Source organism: Odocoileus virginianus, chromosome 18 (assembly GCF_023699985.2).
Source record: "Odocoileus virginianus isolate 20LAN1187 ecotype Illinois chromosome 18, Ovbor_1.2, whole genome shotgun sequence".
Classification (NCBI taxonomy): Eukaryota; Metazoa; Chordata; class Mammalia; order Artiodactyla; family Cervidae; genus Odocoileus; species Odocoileus virginianus.
In genome coordinates this window covers 22,982,893-23,002,472 of record NC_069691.1, presented here as the reverse complement: position 1 = coordinate 23,002,472, position 19,580 = coordinate 22,982,893, and the positions used below count along the sequence as shown (strand labels likewise).

Below are 19,580 nucleotides of genomic sequence, written 5' to 3'. Positions count from 1 at the left end.
AAAAAGACACAATCTTTTCTCTGGAAAATTTTACTTAATTTTGAATCACCAAAAATATGAGACAAATAACTTCCTCCACTTACTAACATTGATGGATTAAGGTATGTGTACTTTCATTTAAGAATTTCACAATATTCCATATATATGCATTAGTATACTGTATTGGTGTTTATCTTTCTGGCTTACTTCACTCTGTATAATCATTTTATGATAAAATCACTATGGTCTCACATACTTTTGAAAAACACAGTTTATTCAAGAATATGAACAATGTAATGGATATATTTGGTTACTTAATAAGTATATTATACAGATACACATCATCAACATTTAGTGTTTTTCAGAGGGAATGATTTAGATTCTGTTTTTATTGTTGTTTCTATAGTTAAATTATTGACAAAGTAATGAAACAAAGATATATTGTTCTATAAGATTTTGCCCTCATATAGTAATTCTCAGTCTCTTTTACATTACACCAGCAGTTATAGTCAATATATCTCAACAACTTAAAAAGCCTACACTTTCAGAAAAAGTCTTATTTTGTAAGTATTTTGTCATTATGTTTATCATTTATTGTCAGTGTTACACCTATGAAAAATTACAGTAGGAATTGCTAAGGTTTTAAAATAAGCAAAACTTATTTAGTAGTTGAGAAATGTTGTTATATGATTGACTATAAGCTTTAGTACCTTAGTAACAATAAAACACAAAGATGTTTAATGAAAAATATTGCCACCGATAGGTTTATGTAAAATTCTACAGCATCAGGTAGAAAAAGCAGAATAAACATATTGGCATGAGAGATCAGATGATATAGAAGTGAAGTCAGGGAGTACAAAAGGACACCGTTGGTCAAAAGAAATGAGGAAGGAACAAGTCACATGAATATTCCATAGTAAGCAGGGTCATTGGGAAACCAGACAATAAAAGGACTTGCGCATGTGAGAAGAAAGGATTAGAAAAAATTTTGTTTAAGGTGATGAATATATCAAAAGTCATAGGTTCATGAAAGTCAGGGTCAGAAGAACATATGAGGGGTAGCCAGTTATTGAAATTGTAATATTAATCCTATGTCCCATATAAGCTCTAGTAGGTTAGAGGACTTCTGGCCCCTCCATAGTACTTGCAGTCCATGGTACTTGGATGCCTGAACATATGTTGTGGCTCAATGCATCAAAAAGTAATTCTAGTTTGTTAGATATTCCTAATAATTTCAGTTTTATGTCTGAAATAAAATTTATTTTACTTTCTAATGTAAGAATGCCTTGTTTAAAGTTAACACAATCTATAAAAATCAAAATTTTAAAAATGAGAGATGAAATTATTCACCTTTAAATACTAGGTTTAATTTTCTTAATTTTAAAATTATTCTTGCCTTTTCACATATTCATATTACCTGCTTAGCCATTTAGACATCTGAAGTTTTGAGTATTTATAAATAATCTTGATGTTTTATTCTGGTTGTGAAACGGTCAATCTGTGTAGCTTCCAGTTGTCTTTTTATTAGTGCCTCTAAGTGTTTGAGGCTATTATTTAGAACCACGGAAAATGATGTCCCTATGTAGCTCTTTAAAATTGGTCTCTGTCTAAAGCAAGACTAGGGATAAGGCCCTTTGCTTCTCCCCAGAGGTCTTACTCTAAATACTAAGTTCTTTCTGGATTGAAAGTAGGAAAAAAGTAAAGGTCAGGTGTATACTTCAGAATGTTGGCAAGTCTCTTTACCAGTATGCTATTAAATATTCCAATATTTGTATTGAATATGCAGTAGAATATACAGAGAGATATACAGAGGGAAATGAAAAACAGAACTGAAGGGTTACAAAAAATTTTTTGTACATAATAAGGAAAACATTCCACACCATACTAAACATTTCATTTGCCTTCGTGTTATCTGTCTCTTTATATCTCATATTTTCTCCAGTGGTAGCTATTTGGGCTACTCAACCCAAGATCTGCAGCTTTCCATCACATTAAGTTTGAGAGCTTAAATGTGATATTCTGTTTATTTGAATCTTCGGGGTGTTCCCCTCTTTTAATTAGAGCTAGGTGGTTATCCTTTACTCCTAGAAACACTCCAGGATTGCTCTTACATTCAAATGAAACACACTGGGAGGACATCTCATGAAGGACAAAGAAGGCTTGTTCTGGTAACTGGTTTTCACATTTTTGTAGCTGAGGAAAACAAGAGAGAAAGTAACCAATATGTGAGTGGGAAGTTCAGAGTCAACTTTACATCCCTGTGTTGGAAACTAAAAGAGAATAATTATTCATAACTTGATATTTCTAGCAAGCCTGCTTACTGGATAGGGGATAGAAAGTGGGGAGGAAGTGTGCAGGGGGCCCAAGTAGGGGAATTTGATTTGATTCACTGGTAGTATATTTTGAGAGACATAATGGCTTAGAATGAGTGGATCTTGATGCAGTAGTTCTAGATTCATACTTCTTTTTTTGCCATATGGTATCTCTGAGAACTAGACACTTTGCTTTACATTTCAAGTCTCAAGTTTTTATTGCAGCCAGTTTTCTAGTTCAACCCCTAACTTACCCATAGATATGTGAGTGATATAAATGAGTATTATTTTAAGTTATTAAGTGGTTCGTTACACAGTGTACCTGACCAATACAATGACTTCATAAGAGAGTTACTGTGAGAATTAAATAAGACAATATTTAACCTTTAGCACACAACTTGGTATATATATTAAAGCTCATTAGGTAGGAGTCAGCTTATATTGTTGAGTAGTTATATATATGCCAAACACTGTTATGTAAACTTAGAAATGTTTTGTTAAGGGAGATGCATCCAGACTTTACATTAGTACCTTGCATGGCTATACTGCTGTTATTGTTCAGTCAAGTTGTGTCCAACTTTCTGTGATTTCATGAACTGCAGCACGCCAGGCTTCCCTGTCCTTCACTATCTCCCTGAGTTTGCTCAGACTCACATCCATTGAGTCAGTGATACCATCCATTTTATTCTCTGTTGTCCCCTTCTTCTCTTGCTCTCAATCTTTTCCAGCATCAGGGTCTTTCCCAGGGTATTGGCTCTTCAAGTCAGATGACCAAAGTATTAGAACTTAAGCTTCAGCATCAATCCTTCCAATGAATATTCAGAGTTGATATCCTTTAGGATTGACTGATTTGATCTCCTTGCTGTTCAGGGAAGTCTCAAGAGTCTTCTCCAACACCACGTTTTGAAAGTATCAATTCTTTGGTGCTCAGTCTTCTTTATGGTCCAACTCTCCCAGCTGTACATGACTAATGGAAAGGCCTTAGCTTTGGCTATATGGACCCTTGTAGGCAAAGTGATGGCTCTGTTTTTTTTAACAGACTATCTGGATTTGTCATAGCTTTTCTTCCAAGGCAATAATGTCTTTTAATTTCATGGCTGCAGTCACCATCTACAGTGATTTTGGAGCCCAAGAAGATAAGTCTGTCACTGTTTTCATTTTATCCCCATCTATTTGCCATAAAGTCATGGGACCAATACCATGATCTTAGTTTTTTTTGAATGTTAAGTTTTAAGCCAGCTTTTTCTCTCTTCTCTTTAACCTTCCTCAAGAGGCTCTTTAGTTCCTCTTTGCTTTCTGCCATTAGGGTGGTATCATCTTCATATCTGAGGTTATTGATATTCCTCCTGGCAATCTTGATTCCATCTTGTGCTTCATCCAGCCCAGAATTTCACATGATGTACTCTGCATATAAGTTAAATAAGCAGGGTGACAATATACAGCCTTGATGGACTCTCTTCCTTAGTTTGAACCAGTCCGTTGTTCCATGGCTGGTTCTAACTGTTGCTTCTTGATCTGCATACAGGTTTCTCAGGAGGCAGGTAAGGTGATCTGGTATTCCCATCTCTTTAAGAATACTCCACAGTTTGTTGTGACCCACAGAGTCAAAGGCTTTAGCCTAGTCAATGAAGGCAAAAGATTATATTCTCCTGGCATCCCCTTGCTTTTTCTGTGATCTAACAGATCTTGGCCATTTGATCTCTGATTCCTCTGCCTTTTCTAAATTCAGCTTGTACATCTTCAAGCTCTCAGTTCACATATTGTTGAAGCCTAGCTTGAAGGATTTTGAGCATTACCTTGCTAGCATGTGAAACAAGCACAATTGTGCAATAGTTTGAACATTCTTTGGCAGGGCCCTTCCTTGGGATTGGAATGAAAACTGACCTTTTCCAGTCCTGTGGCCACTGCTGAGTTTTCCGAATTTGCTGGCATATTGAGTGCAGCACTTTAATGGCATCATCTTTTAGGATTTTAAATAGCTCTGCTGGAATTCCATCACCTCCACTGGCTTTGTTTGTAGTGATGCTTCCTAAGGCCTGCTTGACTTCATACTCCAGGATGTCTGGCTCTAGGTGAGTGATCATGCCATTGTGGTTATCTAGGTCATTAAGCCCTTTTTTGGTACAATTCTTCTATGTATTCTTGCGCCTATTCTTAGTATCTTCTGCTTCTGTTAGGCCCATAGCTTTTCTGTCCTTTATTGTGTCCATCTTTGCATGAAATGTTCCCTTGGTATCTCTAATTTTCTTGAAGAGATTTCTAGTCTTTTCCATTCTATTGCTTTCCTCTGTTTCTTTTGATTGTTCACTTATCATGACCAATATAACAGTTCTATTTACTAACTGAGGAAGACAGTGCAGTGAATCCTATGATTAGAATGTAGGTTGTTATGCTATCTCTATATCTTGGCATATGGAAATGTTTATGAGCCCACCCCTTTAGCAGTTTCAGACTATAAAATTACTTTTCAGTTGCCCAAGATAATGATATTTTACAAGGAAATACTGCCTGGAAGAAAACAGTATTTCCTACAACCAAATAGAAAGGATTTTTTATCATTCTATTTGGCAGTGCTTCTCAAACTTTAATGAGTCTATGTACTTATGAGTACGTATACCCAGGAATACCTATGAGTCTCCTGGAGATTTGTTAAAATGCTCATTTTGATTCAGAAGTGAGGGAGTCTGAAAGTCTACATTTCTAACAAGCTCCCAGGTAATGCTGCACTGCTGGCAGAGACCAGACTTTCAGTAGGAATTTTACTCCCAATTTTACTGCCAATTTTACTCCCTTCCCTATTTCAGAAACAAGGTATTAATTGTAACTGATTTTGTTTTATTTACAATATTACAAACAAAACTTCTTCAAAGTACCCAAAACCCCCAAATCTGCACAGATGAGTAGAGTCAGTCATGACAGTTAGGTGTATGTTTCTGTTACCTCCACAGAGTGCTCCTTACTGTTTGCATGCAGCAAGAAGTCTTTGTCTTTTGTGGGGCTCAGGTTTACCATTAACTTCCGATGATTACCACCACCATCTTGCAATTAAAAAACACAAATTATAAAGTTAAGAATTGTAACTCATTTTAATTTAAATGAATTTAACACCCAGGAAAAGAGTCCAAGATGTAAAATGACTACTTCATTCACCAACACATCTATTAGAAATATTTGTACCCAGATAAAACTAAAGAGTCATTGGACAGTAACGTGTAATTCTAAGTCCCCTTAGGAGAGAGGTTAGTTTTCTTATACGTTTTATAATAGTAGAATTGAGACTCTAGTGGGTATTGCTCTCAGTGTCAGCTTCCCTGTCTGCATGGAAAGCCACTGATAGTTGTCTCCCAATATCTAACTCCTCTTTTGTGTAATGATAGAATGTTTCCAAGCCTGTCTTATGTAGCAATATGTCTTAGTTCTGACCAACATAAGGTGAATGTAAGTGTCAGGTACAACTTCCAGGTTGTGTTCTTAAAGGAAATGAAACTCATAGTTTGTCTTCCTTTGTCCTTCTGATAAGATATTTCATGGTGGCAAGGAATCTTGAATCATGTAGATGCTACAGAGCCACAAAGATGAAAGGAGCTCAGTCCCCGGGCAACCTGATGAACTGCCATTATGGCCTAGCTAAAACAGAAATAAAATTTTGTGTAACTTAAGACACTGTTATTCTGAATCTCTGTTAAATGCAGCCAATTAATCCTAATTATTAAACTGCAAAATGGATGAGATGGAATAAGTCCTTTTAAAATCTAAAATCCAATATTTTTACCATGAATTGGGTAAGAGAGAACCTTCTGAGACACCTTCTTTTCCTATGGAACCTGTTTGGATTTGTCTTTACCTTAAATTTAAGTATTCAAGCCAAGCCCAGAGCTACCCAGCCTCCCAAATTACCTGTTTCACTTGAGGGGAATTGGGAATCATAGTAACGGAGTAACACCTTGTCTGAAAGAGAATGCATAAAATCCCTTTAGTGAGATAAAATTTTATCAAATGATTTCAGTTTCAACATATATATATATATATATAAAACATCAGAAAACATCCTCTTATTATGTATCAATAAAAGCAAAACTTTTGTGGCTTTGAGAACGGTCTTAAAAATGTATAAATGTGCTCTGAGGATTTCTCCAGCAATGTTGGTATTAAAATATTTAAAATGCTGTTCATAGCATTGGTATACTCTTTTGCTAGAATTATACTCTAGTGGTATTGATAAAACTGGAAACACCTAGTAGATATTAATAATTTAATGGCAGGAAATATGTGTGGTACTTCCTTCCATATTTCACAACAGATACGACTTCTCAGTATCATCATTCTTCCTTGATGAACCCTGAATAAGCTTCTGAATCTTCCCCAATACAGTGATATTCAAGCATCTATTGCCAGTGTTTTGGAGTTAGCACATAGCATGAAATCTATTAGCCATATCTGAGTTAATCTATTGTTTACAGTTTGTTAAATTTATTAATTTTTATTTTGCTAGTCATCATTATATCATGATAGACAAAAGGAAATAGTCTACCTTTCTCTTGGTCTTTCATCAAGTCATCAACATAGATCTCATAGCTTCCATCCTCAAAAACAAAAGTAATGAACTGATCGTTGTATGTACTCAGGGAAGCAGAATGTTCTGTAACAAGTAAAAATCTTGTCATTAAGAATGTAAAAACTTGTTTCCATGAAAAATTTTTTTGAAATTAAGAAACCTTCTAAATGTGTTGTGTTTTTTTGGTTTGTCTTTGCAATTTGAGCTGTACTTTGTCTATCACCATTGCATAGATGAAAGTCTCAGGCACAAACTTAACATAGCTCAAAGTTGAACTACGTTATGGGATGATAAGATGCTAACCTCCTGTATGAAGGAAGTCAAAGATGCTAGCCTACTGTGTGAAGGCCATGGGAGGCCATATTAGTGTGCTTAGGGGAAGGTTTGATGGGGAGAAAGAAACTGGAAAAGTGATAAACATTGCCTGAAGAAAACTCTGCGTCTCAATTTCACATGATTTAGGGAACTGTGGGCAACAGGGGACTGTATTTTGATAGACATGGATAAGTGAATACCCATCTGTAAAGATGGAGTTACTTGGAGACTTTCAGCAGTCCTGGAGGATGCAAGTGTGAGCCTCGTTTTGTCTTCTGGCTAAAAAACTGCAACACTTAAATCTGTACTCTTAATTTTTTTAATATATCAGCACACACAGAAAATGATATTTCTGCAGCATGCTGGGGTAAACTGGATCAGATTTAGAGACTACATATATAGGCCTTAGAGGAAAAAAAAAATCATTATATTTTATTTATAGTGTAGAATTATGCTAAAGAAAATAATATATAAAACATTAGTAACTTTAAATATTGAATTTATTTGCATGTGTGTGATATAATTCAAAACAATCAACAATTATTTAAAATTTTTGAGTTGAAATTGTATTTGAAAATATAATAGCTCTTCCTTTTCTTTCATTGTCAAAATGTTGAAATTTGGAGAGATAATGTGTTTTTTTTTTTTCCCCAAAAGGATAATATATTTTTCTCAGGAATTATGTAGATGAAATTCCAATCCATAGCAAGCATTTCAAAATAATAATATAGTTCTGACTATAGAATGCACAAGTACTGTTAGAGCAGATACCCTGTACAACTTTGGATACCACTTAAAAAGGACAGAAGTTTCTGATATACATGAAATTGTAGAGTTGGGGCTGCTTCTTGGACCAGCACTTGCGAGGGTCCCATGTCCTACCTCCCTTCTCACCTCACACACTCCTGTGACCAATCTTACCTTTGATACTTGGATGGCCAGTTGGTGTAGTGTATTTCTGGACCCCTATTTTGCCCAAGGTGAAGTCCTGGTTCACAGACGGTCCAAAGTGTTCCAGCTGCTCATAGGTAGCTAATGCCAGATGCTCTTCGCGCTTCTCAGCTGCAGGACATGGGTGGGGATAGGAGTGGACTGTCAGTCTGCACTCAGTGCAGATCCCTTCCCATCACCCCTTTGAGGACTTCCAGGCAAGGCTACTTGCTCACAGTCATGACTGACCCCAGGGTTTTGGTCATGCTATGGTCTGAAAGAATCAATACTTTCTACATACTTATATTCCAATAGGGCACACTCACTGGAGTCCAGGAAGAAGAAAACTAGTCACTCATGGTCTCAACACCCAAAAGGCAACCACTATTAACATTTTAAATTACTTTAATTAAATGAAAGAAAAAACATTTAAAAATATTATAAAATATATTTATAATTTTGTATCCTCTGTTTTTACTTAACATGATATAACCATTTCTTCCACATGAAAAACTTTATATGCCCTTCTGAAAATGACTAAAAAATAGTTCCTCATCCTTACTCTTTTCCAGAAGGAATTTGGATGAGGAAAGAAATTATGTTATCTTGATGTGATAAGTGAAGGCAAATCAATGCCTATCATTATGTTGAAAAATTATCAGGAAATGCATAGTTTCTCCTTACCTGTTGATGAATGCCTTCTGGTGATTTCTTTCCTAAAGTAACAGGCCTTTTTTTCTATTTTAAGGCCAGAGCGTAGCTGCATATAGTACATCTGACAGACTTCTTCGGCCTTCTGTTGGGATTCTAAGTAATTGAAAAAATCGTGATACCATTTCATTCTGTCCTTCTTTATCCTTTTACAAACCCTGAGTGTAGCAGATCAAGAAAGCAACCACAGTCCCCAGTATCTTATCACAAACCTTGGGGCCAGTTGTTGTTCAAAATTCAGAGTTTTTTTAGATTTTAAGATTGTCATGTAGAGCACATATTGTCTATAACTAACATATCCAGCAGGGGCTAGGGAAACACACCCAACAGGGACTAGGTGAGCACCCCATAATAAAAAATTAATAACTTTATTTTATAGTGAAGCACAGGAAAATTTACATCTAGTGAAATAAATAAAGACTTCATGTTAGTTTAGGTCGGGATTTAACTGTTGAATGAGTTCAGGCCATAATTTGCTGTCAAATGAGTTAATGAAAAGCTTTAGGTCTTTAGAAAAAATTTTGGTTTAAGAATTGGCATAAGAGAGTGTGGCTCTACATCCAACATATATCAATCTTTGCCTGGCTGGCAGGGAGCTCTTTGGTTATATGAAATCTATAATCCTTTCTACTTATCTAGAATCTACTTTTAATAATTTAGAGAGATGGCTATAGTCTGTAAAGGTTATTAAGAATAGCTGACCCAGGTCAGGGAGCTTTTTTACTATGTTTTCTTCTAGGAGTTTCATGGTTTCAGGTCTTACGTTTAAGTCTTTAATTCATTGTGAGTTAATTTTTGTGAGTGGTGTAGATAGGGGTTGTTTCATTCTTTTGCAAGTTATAATCCAGTTTTCCCAGCACCATTTATTGAAGAGACTGTTTTTTATTCCATTGAGTATTCTTGGTTTCCTTGTCAAATATTAGTGTGTCTACAGTGGGTCAAGCGCTGTGTGTAATTTTCATTTAAACCTTCACAAATAATATTACAAGGTAGGTATTATTCATTTCATTTTACAAATGATGATTTGAAGTTCTTGGCAGTCATGACACTTGCCAAAGATCTGATGAGAAGTGTGACTCAAGTGTTTCTAATATCAAAGCTATATTTCCATCTACTCCATCTAAGAAAATGCTATATTTCAATTTTAGAGACTAACAAAACACAAACTGAAATTAAATCAGTTGAAGTAAAAAAAATCAGTTATTCATAATTCTTATTTATCCAAATAAAAATTAAAATTTCTAATAAAAATTAAATTTGCCACTTGAAAATCATGAAAAAAAAGCCTTTAAAAGTCAAATAGAAAAGAAAGTTATAATACTTAGGTGATAAGGTCTCGATTTTCAACATTATAGTAAATGAATTATCAAGAAATTTATACAATATAGCCAAATTCAATAATTCACAGTAATTCAGAAAATGAAAATAATTACTTGTGGTTTTGAGAGACATTCTATGATCTTTTCTAAAATTCCCTAGAAGATTTGCCCTCCTAATATGATTATCAAAGTTAAGTGGAATAAGGTTTTGTTAGTTACTGGTTTGACTTTTCTATATCTTGCCTCCAATTCAGATGAGCATCTACCTTTAGGTGTCTTCAACTGTTTGAACAGGGTAAGGCCATTTAATCATACTCATTTGCCCTGGAAATTCCTAATATTCCTTTATAACTTTAGATATGTCAACTGTGGTATCTTACATGTATTTGATGCAAAGGTAATTTACAAAGCTGTGCCAGAGTCAACCCTGAACTTGGCCTCCTGACAATAATTTAATACAATATGTTATTAATTGTATGTTTTGTGCTGATCTTGGCCTGTTAATAATAACCAATGTTGTATTTGGACTGGCCCTTAATGTTCTTATTATGATTGCAAAATGCCCTTCAGCAATAACCATCAGGAAATTGAAGAAATAAAGGTTAATTAATTATTTTTTGTTGTTGTTTAGTCACTCAGTTGTGTCTGACTCTTTGCAATCCCATGGACTGCAGCACACCAGGCTTCCCTGTCCTTCACCATCTCCCAGAGTTTTCTCAAACTCAAGTCCATTGAGTCGGTGATGCCATTCAACTATCTCGTCCTCTGTTGTCCCCTTCTCCTCCTGCCTACAATCTTCCCCAGCATCAGGGCCTTTTTCAATGGGTCAGTTCTTCACAGCAGGTGGCCAAAATATTGGAGTTTCAGCTTCAGCATCAGTCCTTCCAATGAATATTCAGGGTTGATTTCCTTTAGGATTGATTGGTTTGATTTCCTTGCAGTCCAAAGGACTTTCAAGAGTCTCCTCCAACATCACAGTTTAAAAGCATCAATTCTTTGGTGCTCAGCCTTCTTTATGGTCTAACTCTCACATCCATACATGACTACTGGAAAAACCATAGCTTTGACTATAATTATAGGATTTGGAAATTACACTGCATATCTGGGACCACACAGAGAGGTCACAGGTAGAGAGAGTGCATGGGCCTAAGGTTCTGCTTTTTATTGGGATTGAGTGTATGATCCTAGGATAGTGAGAGCTAACTGTTTACTGGTGAATCCAAAACATAAGAGCAGGAATTTAAAGCATTGGAAGAGGAGGAAAAAAGTAAAAAGCAAGTAGTCAAAATAGTCAGTTATGGAAATCAACCAAGATCTTCTGATCTTTATCTAGTTTTGTGACTGGCTGTGTGTATTTGGGCTTCTCTGGTAGCTCAGTTGGTAAAGAATCTGCCTGCAATGCAGGAGACCCTGGTTTGATTCCTGGGTCAGAAAGATCCACTGGGGAAGGGATAAGCTATCCACCCCTGTATTCTTGGGCTTCTCTTGTGGCTCAGCTGATAAAGAATCTGCCTGCAATGTGGAAGGCTGGGTTCGATCCCTGGGTTGGGAAGATCTGATGGAGAAGGGAAAGGCTACCCACTCCAGTATTCTGGCCTGGAGAATTCCATGGACTATATGTGTGTTTATTTGAGATCATTTTTGAAGTAGATGCCTCAGCAATCAACGCTTAAGTCAGGCACTTGCATTAAAAATAGAAAAGCAAAATCCAACTGTCATGGCTTACACTATATTGTATCACATTGTCTTTTCAGAGTTAAAAGGCATAAGATAATACTCTAAACATGTTCATTCTTTATAAGCTTATCTTAATGTATAGCGTCCCATGGGGCCATGCCAGGTATGTCCAATATTGGAAGTGGACTCTGTGGGGAGTAGGATATGGGTCTTGGGCAGTTAGAAGTGAAGGTCATAGTACCGAGGAAATATTGTGGATGTAGAAGAGGATTAGGGGCTGAAGATAGTAATGTAGCAAGTAGCATCTAGTGAGACAAAATCTGGATATAATTCCTTGGGAGCTGACTGTGTTTGAAGTATTTAAAATACTTTACATTGGGAGAATTTGGAAGAAGGTATACTTTGATGTTTGGGGTAGCTGTAACTGGTATGAGGGTTGTGTTCTTGAGAGGAAAGCATAAAGCTGGCATGGCTATGAGAACTCTGTTGAAGAGAGTGTTCCACTAGGGTCAAAGCCTTTCAGACTTACTGTTGCCATTTCCTATGTCTCCATCCTGCTTGATATCTGAGGGCACTGTCTTTATATGGCTTTTAAGGAAATCCTCATAGCCTATAATTTCATCATAGCAATAGCATGATGAAATCCCTCAAGTATGTCATGGGAATGGGCCCAGAAATCTTTTTTTTTTTTCATAATTATAGTATACATTTATTTATTTATTTTTCCATTTATTTTTATTAGTTGGAGGCTAATTACTTAGAAATGTTTTTTTTTAATTCTGCTACTGAGAGAGCCAGACCATGGCTGACAGAAACTACAGAAGTGAATGACTTCATCTTTCTTCTTTCCCCAAGCACTAATTTTACCAAAGGTCTCCGCTCACTGTTTACTATCTTTGACCTGTCTGTGGCAATTGATCTGGGGACCAGATCCTTTCTGAATCCTTCTTCCCTTCCTGTTGTATCAGCACTCTTCTCGGATTCTTTTTGTTTCCCTCTGACCACTCCATCTCTGTCTCTTTGTTGTTCTTCCTTCTCTGCTTGCTCCTAAAATGTTGATGTTCCTAAAGGTTTTGTCCTTTGTCTTTCTTCTCAGTTTAGACTTTCTGGGCAATCTTGCTTGCTCCAATGACTTCAATCATCTTTTTATATGTTGATGATTCCCCAAACTGTAAGTAGACCTTTGGTCTCTCTCCCAAGCTTTGTATCTTTTATTTTTTCTCCACAGAAATTTTGATGCCATGGGGCATTTTGACTTAAGTTCCCTTAAAGCATCCCTATTTCTATCTATGTAGAGCCTCCTGAATTCTGGATATCTTGACCCAGATGACCTATACCTACTCCAAATGCAAATACACTTAAAAAAAAAAAACTAAACTAAACTTTATCTATGCCCAATATATTCCTGAAGAATTCCCCATCTTTAAAAATAGTACCACTGTCTGCCATTATCTGCCCAACTTTAAAATCAGAGAGCTGAGAATTATCCATTTCCCCACCTGTCTCCATTCTTCAATTTATTCAGTTTGTTATTAAGCCTTACTGAGTTCATTTTCTGAATGTGTCTGAGTTGTAGTTTTCCTTTCCATTCTGTCATCTTGGGTCAGGCCCTGGTCATCATCCCCCTAAGATGAATGCAGTAGACCTCTGACCAGTCTGTTTCTACTCTTGCCTCTTTACTGTATCTTCACTACCACCAACATGATCTGTCTGAAGTAAAAAGTCTTCTTATTTCCCAATTAAACATTTTCAGTGGTTCTCTGCTATCCACAGGATAAAGTTAAAGCTCCTTCACTGTAACAGAAGATTATCTTATAGACAGCTCCAAACTAAAAAGGGGGCGATCCCTACTCTGTTCTGCCTCCAGCTATTGCCATGTAGGGATATATGGACCCAGTTGTTGCTAGATCTTCAAATTTCTCCTGAGAAACCATAATTCAGATTTTTATGCAAAATCTCCCAATTTTTAAATGTTACCTCAATTGAAAAACAACAGTAACACTGTTCAGGCCAACTAAAATACTTCTGTTGAATGGATATGGGCCAAGGCTTGCTTATTGTGACCTCTTAATAGATCCATAAGGACACTGGATTGTCAGGGCAGGGAAAGGATTAATGGGTATGAGGGAGAGGAAATAGTAGGGGAGAATGGGCTAACTCTGAGCAGTGGCTTCCTGGAAAGGAGATAAATTTGGGGAGAGGCTTTCCTCTAACTCCTGAAGTTCTGTACTATGTTGGCACTAGAGGTGAAAACTAGAGGTGAAATGCTCTGGTGCTGACCACAACTCATGTAGGATCTGACTGTATGGATACCGGTAGAGGTTAAGTACTGAATTTTGTGGCTTTTCCACTGTGTAAGATCCTGCTAGCCCAGAGGAGGAGAAAGTATTAAGATGGACTTTGTTGCTTGGGTACTCAGAACAGTTTATTTACAAAAATAAGGTGTGACATTTCTTGCACCTTCAGTTTTGAGAAGCAGTTCATATCTGTCAGATACCACATAGGTATCTGTTGAAATTTTAGCCAGAAGTGTTTAAATAATGACAATTTTAGTATTAAACTGAACCAGTTATTATTGGAAGGGAAAAATCTGCTAAGGAACAATAAAAATAATGTAAAGAGATTTGGGGATACTCTTTATCATTGTTTCTCTAAATGGCATAAATAAGCTGTTGGGTCCATTGCACCCTTAAAGGATGGATTACATTTTCATTTTCCATTAATGCCAGCGACTCTGGTATATATTCCCAGCCTGCTGCATCATATCAGTATCTATAGAGAGCCCACATCTCCTAGGGTACAAAGAAAATGCATTCTTTATTAAGAGGGAATTTGGGGACACAGAGTCACTTCTAATGAGTCACTGTTCTTGAAAGGAGCATTTTGACTCAGACATAAATAAAACAACTAACTTAGCTGTAATTTCCTGCTGATTCAGAAGCCACAGCAGATTGGTCTTCCTACTTCTAAGAGAGGAGCATTAGTGGGCCAGAGCCTCAGGGAAGACAGAAATGATATTCTGTCTGACATTGTTTTCTCTTCTAGCCTTACATGTTCAGGGAAATGAAGAGGAGCACAAAAGACAAAGATATGCCAGTCCCCACTACCATTTTTTCATTCTCTTTTTTGTCTCAGTACACCAGAGCTCTGTTAATTCTCTTGTGTTACTGCTCTCAAATGAAAAACATGAGTGTAAATTTGCATAATTCTTTCCTAGGATAGGTAATTTTAAGAATCAAAGATGTTAATAATTCTTTCATCTTGAAGGTATGGCTACTCTCTGACTTTATCTGCCCTTCAACTTATTTCAGACACTTTGAGTTTGCAGCTGGATAAACTTGAGCATCATTTGGTCAGTTCTGCTTTATTGGTGCCCAGATTATTCAAATATCTTCTCTTGTTATTCTCTCCTTTATCTAAAGTCAAGACCAAAAATTTGATATAGCAAAGGTCTTAATAAATGTTTGCTGAATAAAAGTTGGTCAGTTTAAATTCTTGTTAGGTGATCTGGGAAAAAGATTTTGGGATTCGGTGGCAGTAGGTTTGGGTAGAGAAGGAATTGATATGACAGGCTGTAATTATATTTATCACTATTAGCAGGTTTACATCACCTAAGCCACTCCTGTTCTGTGATATACCAAATAAACAAAAGTTGGCCCTTTATAGTCTGATTTTACAACCAAAGCCTTCTCTATTATACACTTATGAACCATCTTAGTAGTTTTTAATAAGGTAGCATGTATAAACATTGGAATAATAAAGATTTGGTAACAGATAAACAATAGTGTGTAAAACAATCAGAAAGACTTAAGTCCTTACTTCTCAACTTGGGAGATTTTACCAAGGCTTTGCCTGCTGAGCTTTTCATCCTTGCTGGAGAAATTTTGGTGGTTGAATACTTCATTTTAGGCTTCATTTTTCAGGCTTCTGTTGAATTAAAATATAATGTTAGGTCAATTGTCTCAACTTGAAAACAAACAGAAACAACTGTGGCTAACTCAATATAAAATTGATAACAAAGCTACATAGAAAAAGAATTCAGTAAAATTTGAATATAGTATTCTGAATATATATATGTATACACACACACACACACACACACACACACTAGGACTATTGTCAGAGGGTGAAAAGAATTCCAATCTTCACTTTGTGGGCTTTTTGTTAGTGGAAATATTGGTTTGGAAATTCTGAGACTGTTTTTTGCTATACTATGGAATAGAACAAATGTATTGGTGTTAAAGGATTTTCACTGCAGGGAAAAGGAGATATAAATATAAAATAAAAGTAGAAAACAAATCCCTGTAGTGTTAAATTTGAATTATCAGTATCAATGTGCCTGTATCTTAGTTTCTAACTGCTTTTTCCACTGAAGGGAACCAGGATTCTAGATCTGGGTTGGGAAATAATAGAAGTGAACACTGAGTATCTCGTTGTGCCAGAAAGCAGTGAATCATTCAAAAACTAGTGAGATTGTGCCGAAAGGACATAAGAGTCCCCTTGAAGGGTCTCCTACTGCACAAATTTGGCATAGTTTGAGCATCAGAAAAAATGATGGTAATTGACTCTAAAGCATTTTATTAAAAAAAAAAAAAACAACGTTGCAAGTCTGTAGCATTTCTTAAGAATGAATAAGTTTTATTCATTATGGAAAGAATGATAGAATTAGATAAATCATCATTTTTCAGTCCCCAATTTCATATTTGATTCAGGCAAGGATCATCAATGATGCTCTTCCTTAATTATCAAGCTGGGTCATTGTACCACTTTGAAGGAATATGGAATTGTCTTATAAATTGCCTAGGTCAGGAAGATTCCTTGGAGAAGGGAATGGCTACTCACTCCAGTATTCTTCCACAGAGAATTCCATGGACAAAGGAGCCTAGTGGGCTACAGTCCGTGGGATCGCAAAGAGTCAGACATGACTGTGTGACTAACGTTTTCACTTTCACTTTCATGTATTCTTTCAGTAGGGTATTGCAACCAGCCTTCATGGTCAAGGTAAGGCACTATTGCTGTGGTTTGTGGAGGGAGCAAGATTGATCCTCCAGTCTTAAATTTTCTCTATTATTGCCTGAAATTCTATAATAGTTGATACTTCTTTTAGTAAGCATTGCTCTCTTTATGCTAGATTTTTTAAAAATTGAATCCAAATTATCCCAAGAGTGGTTACTATTTAAATCTCTTATAAACTTCATTAGGACCAGCTCTTCTAGCAGAGTAAAGGAGGAACATTGAATTCCTGGTTAGAAGACTCATTGGAAAATAAACTTCCTGCACCTTTATTTTTGTCCCTTGCCAAGTCCCCAGTAGGCCGAAATTCCAAATTTTCTTTTATAAATGGAATGAGAATCTTATACAAAGCCATTCTGTTTACACACCATCTCATGAGCAAAATCCTTCAATGATAGCGTAATTGAGATACCCTATTCTGCCCCTAGAAATGAATGTATCTTCCAGGGAGTAAATATTGTCCTCGCAGAGCATGAGGGGCTCACATCAATCCTTATCTTCTTCCTCTGATTCTACTACCTTTATTGATCAAGAACAGTTGAACATAAGAAGCAGAGAAACTTAGACATCATTTACTGAGCACCCCACCCCCCCACCTCTGTAGATGAGTAGGCTAGGACTGAAAGGTTAAGTGCCTCGCCCAGGTTCACAGACGCAGAACCAGGAATAGAATCTAGTCTCCTGATTTCCATCTTTATGCCAGAGCTTCCTGACCCTGGCTATTCTCTTCTCCCTACGAATGTAGAAAGAAGGTAAGCAGAAATGAGAATTCAGCTTCAAATGCTCAAGCAATTGTCCAAATTCTTTTAAATAATAAATTTCAGAATATGATATTTAATTTGTAACCATAATGTGGGATAGTGCATTTCAGTAGCTTTATTGTGTTAAATTTTAAATTGTACAGAAAATAGTTCAAATAGTACTCTGCACACAGTAGGTGTTCAGGTAATATTTTACTGATAACATGAAGATTACATTGCTGAATTTGTTTTTCCCTTTTATCCAAGAATCCTATGTCCTATAAAAAAAAATCTCTTGGATAGCCATTTTTAATAGTTGTATTTTCAAATAAATCTAGGAAATATTTCAATCTATATTCCACTTCTTGGAAAGTCAGAATTCATATTAGCATAGTAAAGGTGCTGACATTCCCTCAGTGTAGAATTGTGGGTACCTTTGTTTAACAAATTATTTTCAGTGATTATTTGATCTCAAATAATCTCAACTCACTCTGTTAACATTCCCATGGTTAGTTTGAGAGAACACACTTGGAGGAACTCTGTTCTAAACCAATATTGGCCTGTGGATTCATGTAAGATAGATAAAAAACTGAAATATAACATTTAAAATGGAGTCATTGACACAGAAAAGGTCAACTGCTTTTTAAGGAGCATGTGATAAGTCAAAGCAGGAAATATTTTCTAATCTTTGTCTGAAAAACAAAACATTTTCTTTAAACAACCTACAAATCTTTTACCTTAAAAAATACAATCACTCTTTTAAATTTTTTCTTTAGGCTTAAAATTTACTGTTTATTCTCTTATTTTAAAATCAGAAATATTAGAGTATGGCATTATAAACATTACTGGTTCTTTTGAGCTGCTCTTTCCAATAATATATGGCAAATATTCTCACATACTGGTTATGATACCCACCTAAGTTATAAATGTAAAGGGCTGGTCTCAAATGATGAGGCTTCCTGTTGTCCACACTTGGTAGTAGTTGATGCAGTTATATTCCAACTCTACTTATATATACACACTCTTGGATTAAGAAACGTTGGGTGACAGCATTAGATGAATGAGGCAATCCTAGTAGAGTCAGTTGAATGGGTTAGAATGGGTGGGAATGCATTCTCATTCCTGTCAGGGGACATTCAACTTTAAGGGATCCAATATGTTATTTTATTCTTTTGTGTGCTGTTTCTCAAGGACTCTCTATTCCTTTTCAGTTCCTGGGAAACAGGAATGAGCAGAGCTGCATGCAGTTCTCAGGACTGAGATCATGAGAAAGAGCACCTTCTTGGATTGTTCTCAGTGACTCCCTTCAGTGACGTTTTACTTCAGTTCAGTTCAGTTCAGTTCAGTCGCTCAGTCGTGTCCAACTCTTTACAACCCCATGAATCACAGCACCCCAGGCCTCCTGTCCACCACCAACACCCGGAGCTTACTCAAACTCATGCCGATCGAGTCAGTGATGCCATCCAGCCATCTCATCCTCTGTCACCCCCTTCTCCTCCTGCCCCCAATTCCCTCCCAGCATCAGGGACTTTTCCAATGAGTCAACTCTTCCCATGAGCTGGCCAAAGTATTACAGTTTCAGCTTCAGCATCAGTCCTTCCAATGAACACCCAGGACTGATCTCCTTTAGGATGGACTGGTTGGATCTCCTTGCAGTCCAAGGGACTCTCAACAGTCTTCTCCAACACCACACTTCAAAAGCATCAATTTTTCAGTGCTCAGCTTTCTTCACAGTCCAACTCTCACATCCATACATGACCACTGGAAAAACCATAGCCTTGACTAGACGGACCTTTGTTGGCAATGTAATGTCTCTGCCTTTTAATATGCTATCTAGGTTGGTCATAACTTTCCTCCCAAGGAGTAAGTGTCTTTTAATTTCATGGCTGCAATCACCATCCGCAGTGATTTTGGAGTCCCCCAAAATAAAGTCAGCCACTGTTTCCACTGTTTCCCCATCTATTTCCCATGAGGTGATGGAACCAGATGCCATGATCTTAGTTTTCTCAATGTTGAGCTTTAAGCCAAC

General features: G+C 36.5%; 1 protein-coding gene across 3 annotated transcripts in view; it reads right to left on the bottom strand.

Moving 5' to 3' along the window:
- Positions 1–232: 232 nt before the first annotated feature.
- The window catches only part of IL33 (interleukin 33), a 59,175-nt gene continuing 39,827 nt past the window's right edge, over positions 233–19,580 (bottom strand). The window contains exons 2-9 of one of the 3 annotated variants that reach the window (XM_070480459.1): positions 18,467–18,622; positions 15,618–15,725; positions 8,776–8,898; positions 8,083–8,223; positions 6,823–6,930; positions 6,189–6,239; positions 5,232–5,329; positions 233–2,172 (exon numbers count right to left, since the gene is read on the bottom strand). In XM_070480459.1, coding sequence (XP_070336560.1) covers positions 1,966–2,172; positions 5,232–5,329; positions 6,189–6,239; positions 6,823–6,930; positions 8,083–8,223; positions 8,776–8,898; positions 15,618–15,714 — 825 coding nt within the window. In that variant the 5' untranslated portion in view covers positions 15,715–15,725; positions 18,467–18,622 and the 3' untranslated portion in view covers positions 233–1,965. The remainder of the gene's footprint in view (positions 2,173–5,231; positions 5,330–6,188; positions 6,240–6,822; positions 6,931–8,082; positions 8,224–8,775; positions 8,899–15,617; positions 15,726–18,466; positions 18,623–19,580) is intronic. The other 2 variants (XM_020904577.2, XM_070480460.1) reach the window with 2 other exon arrangements.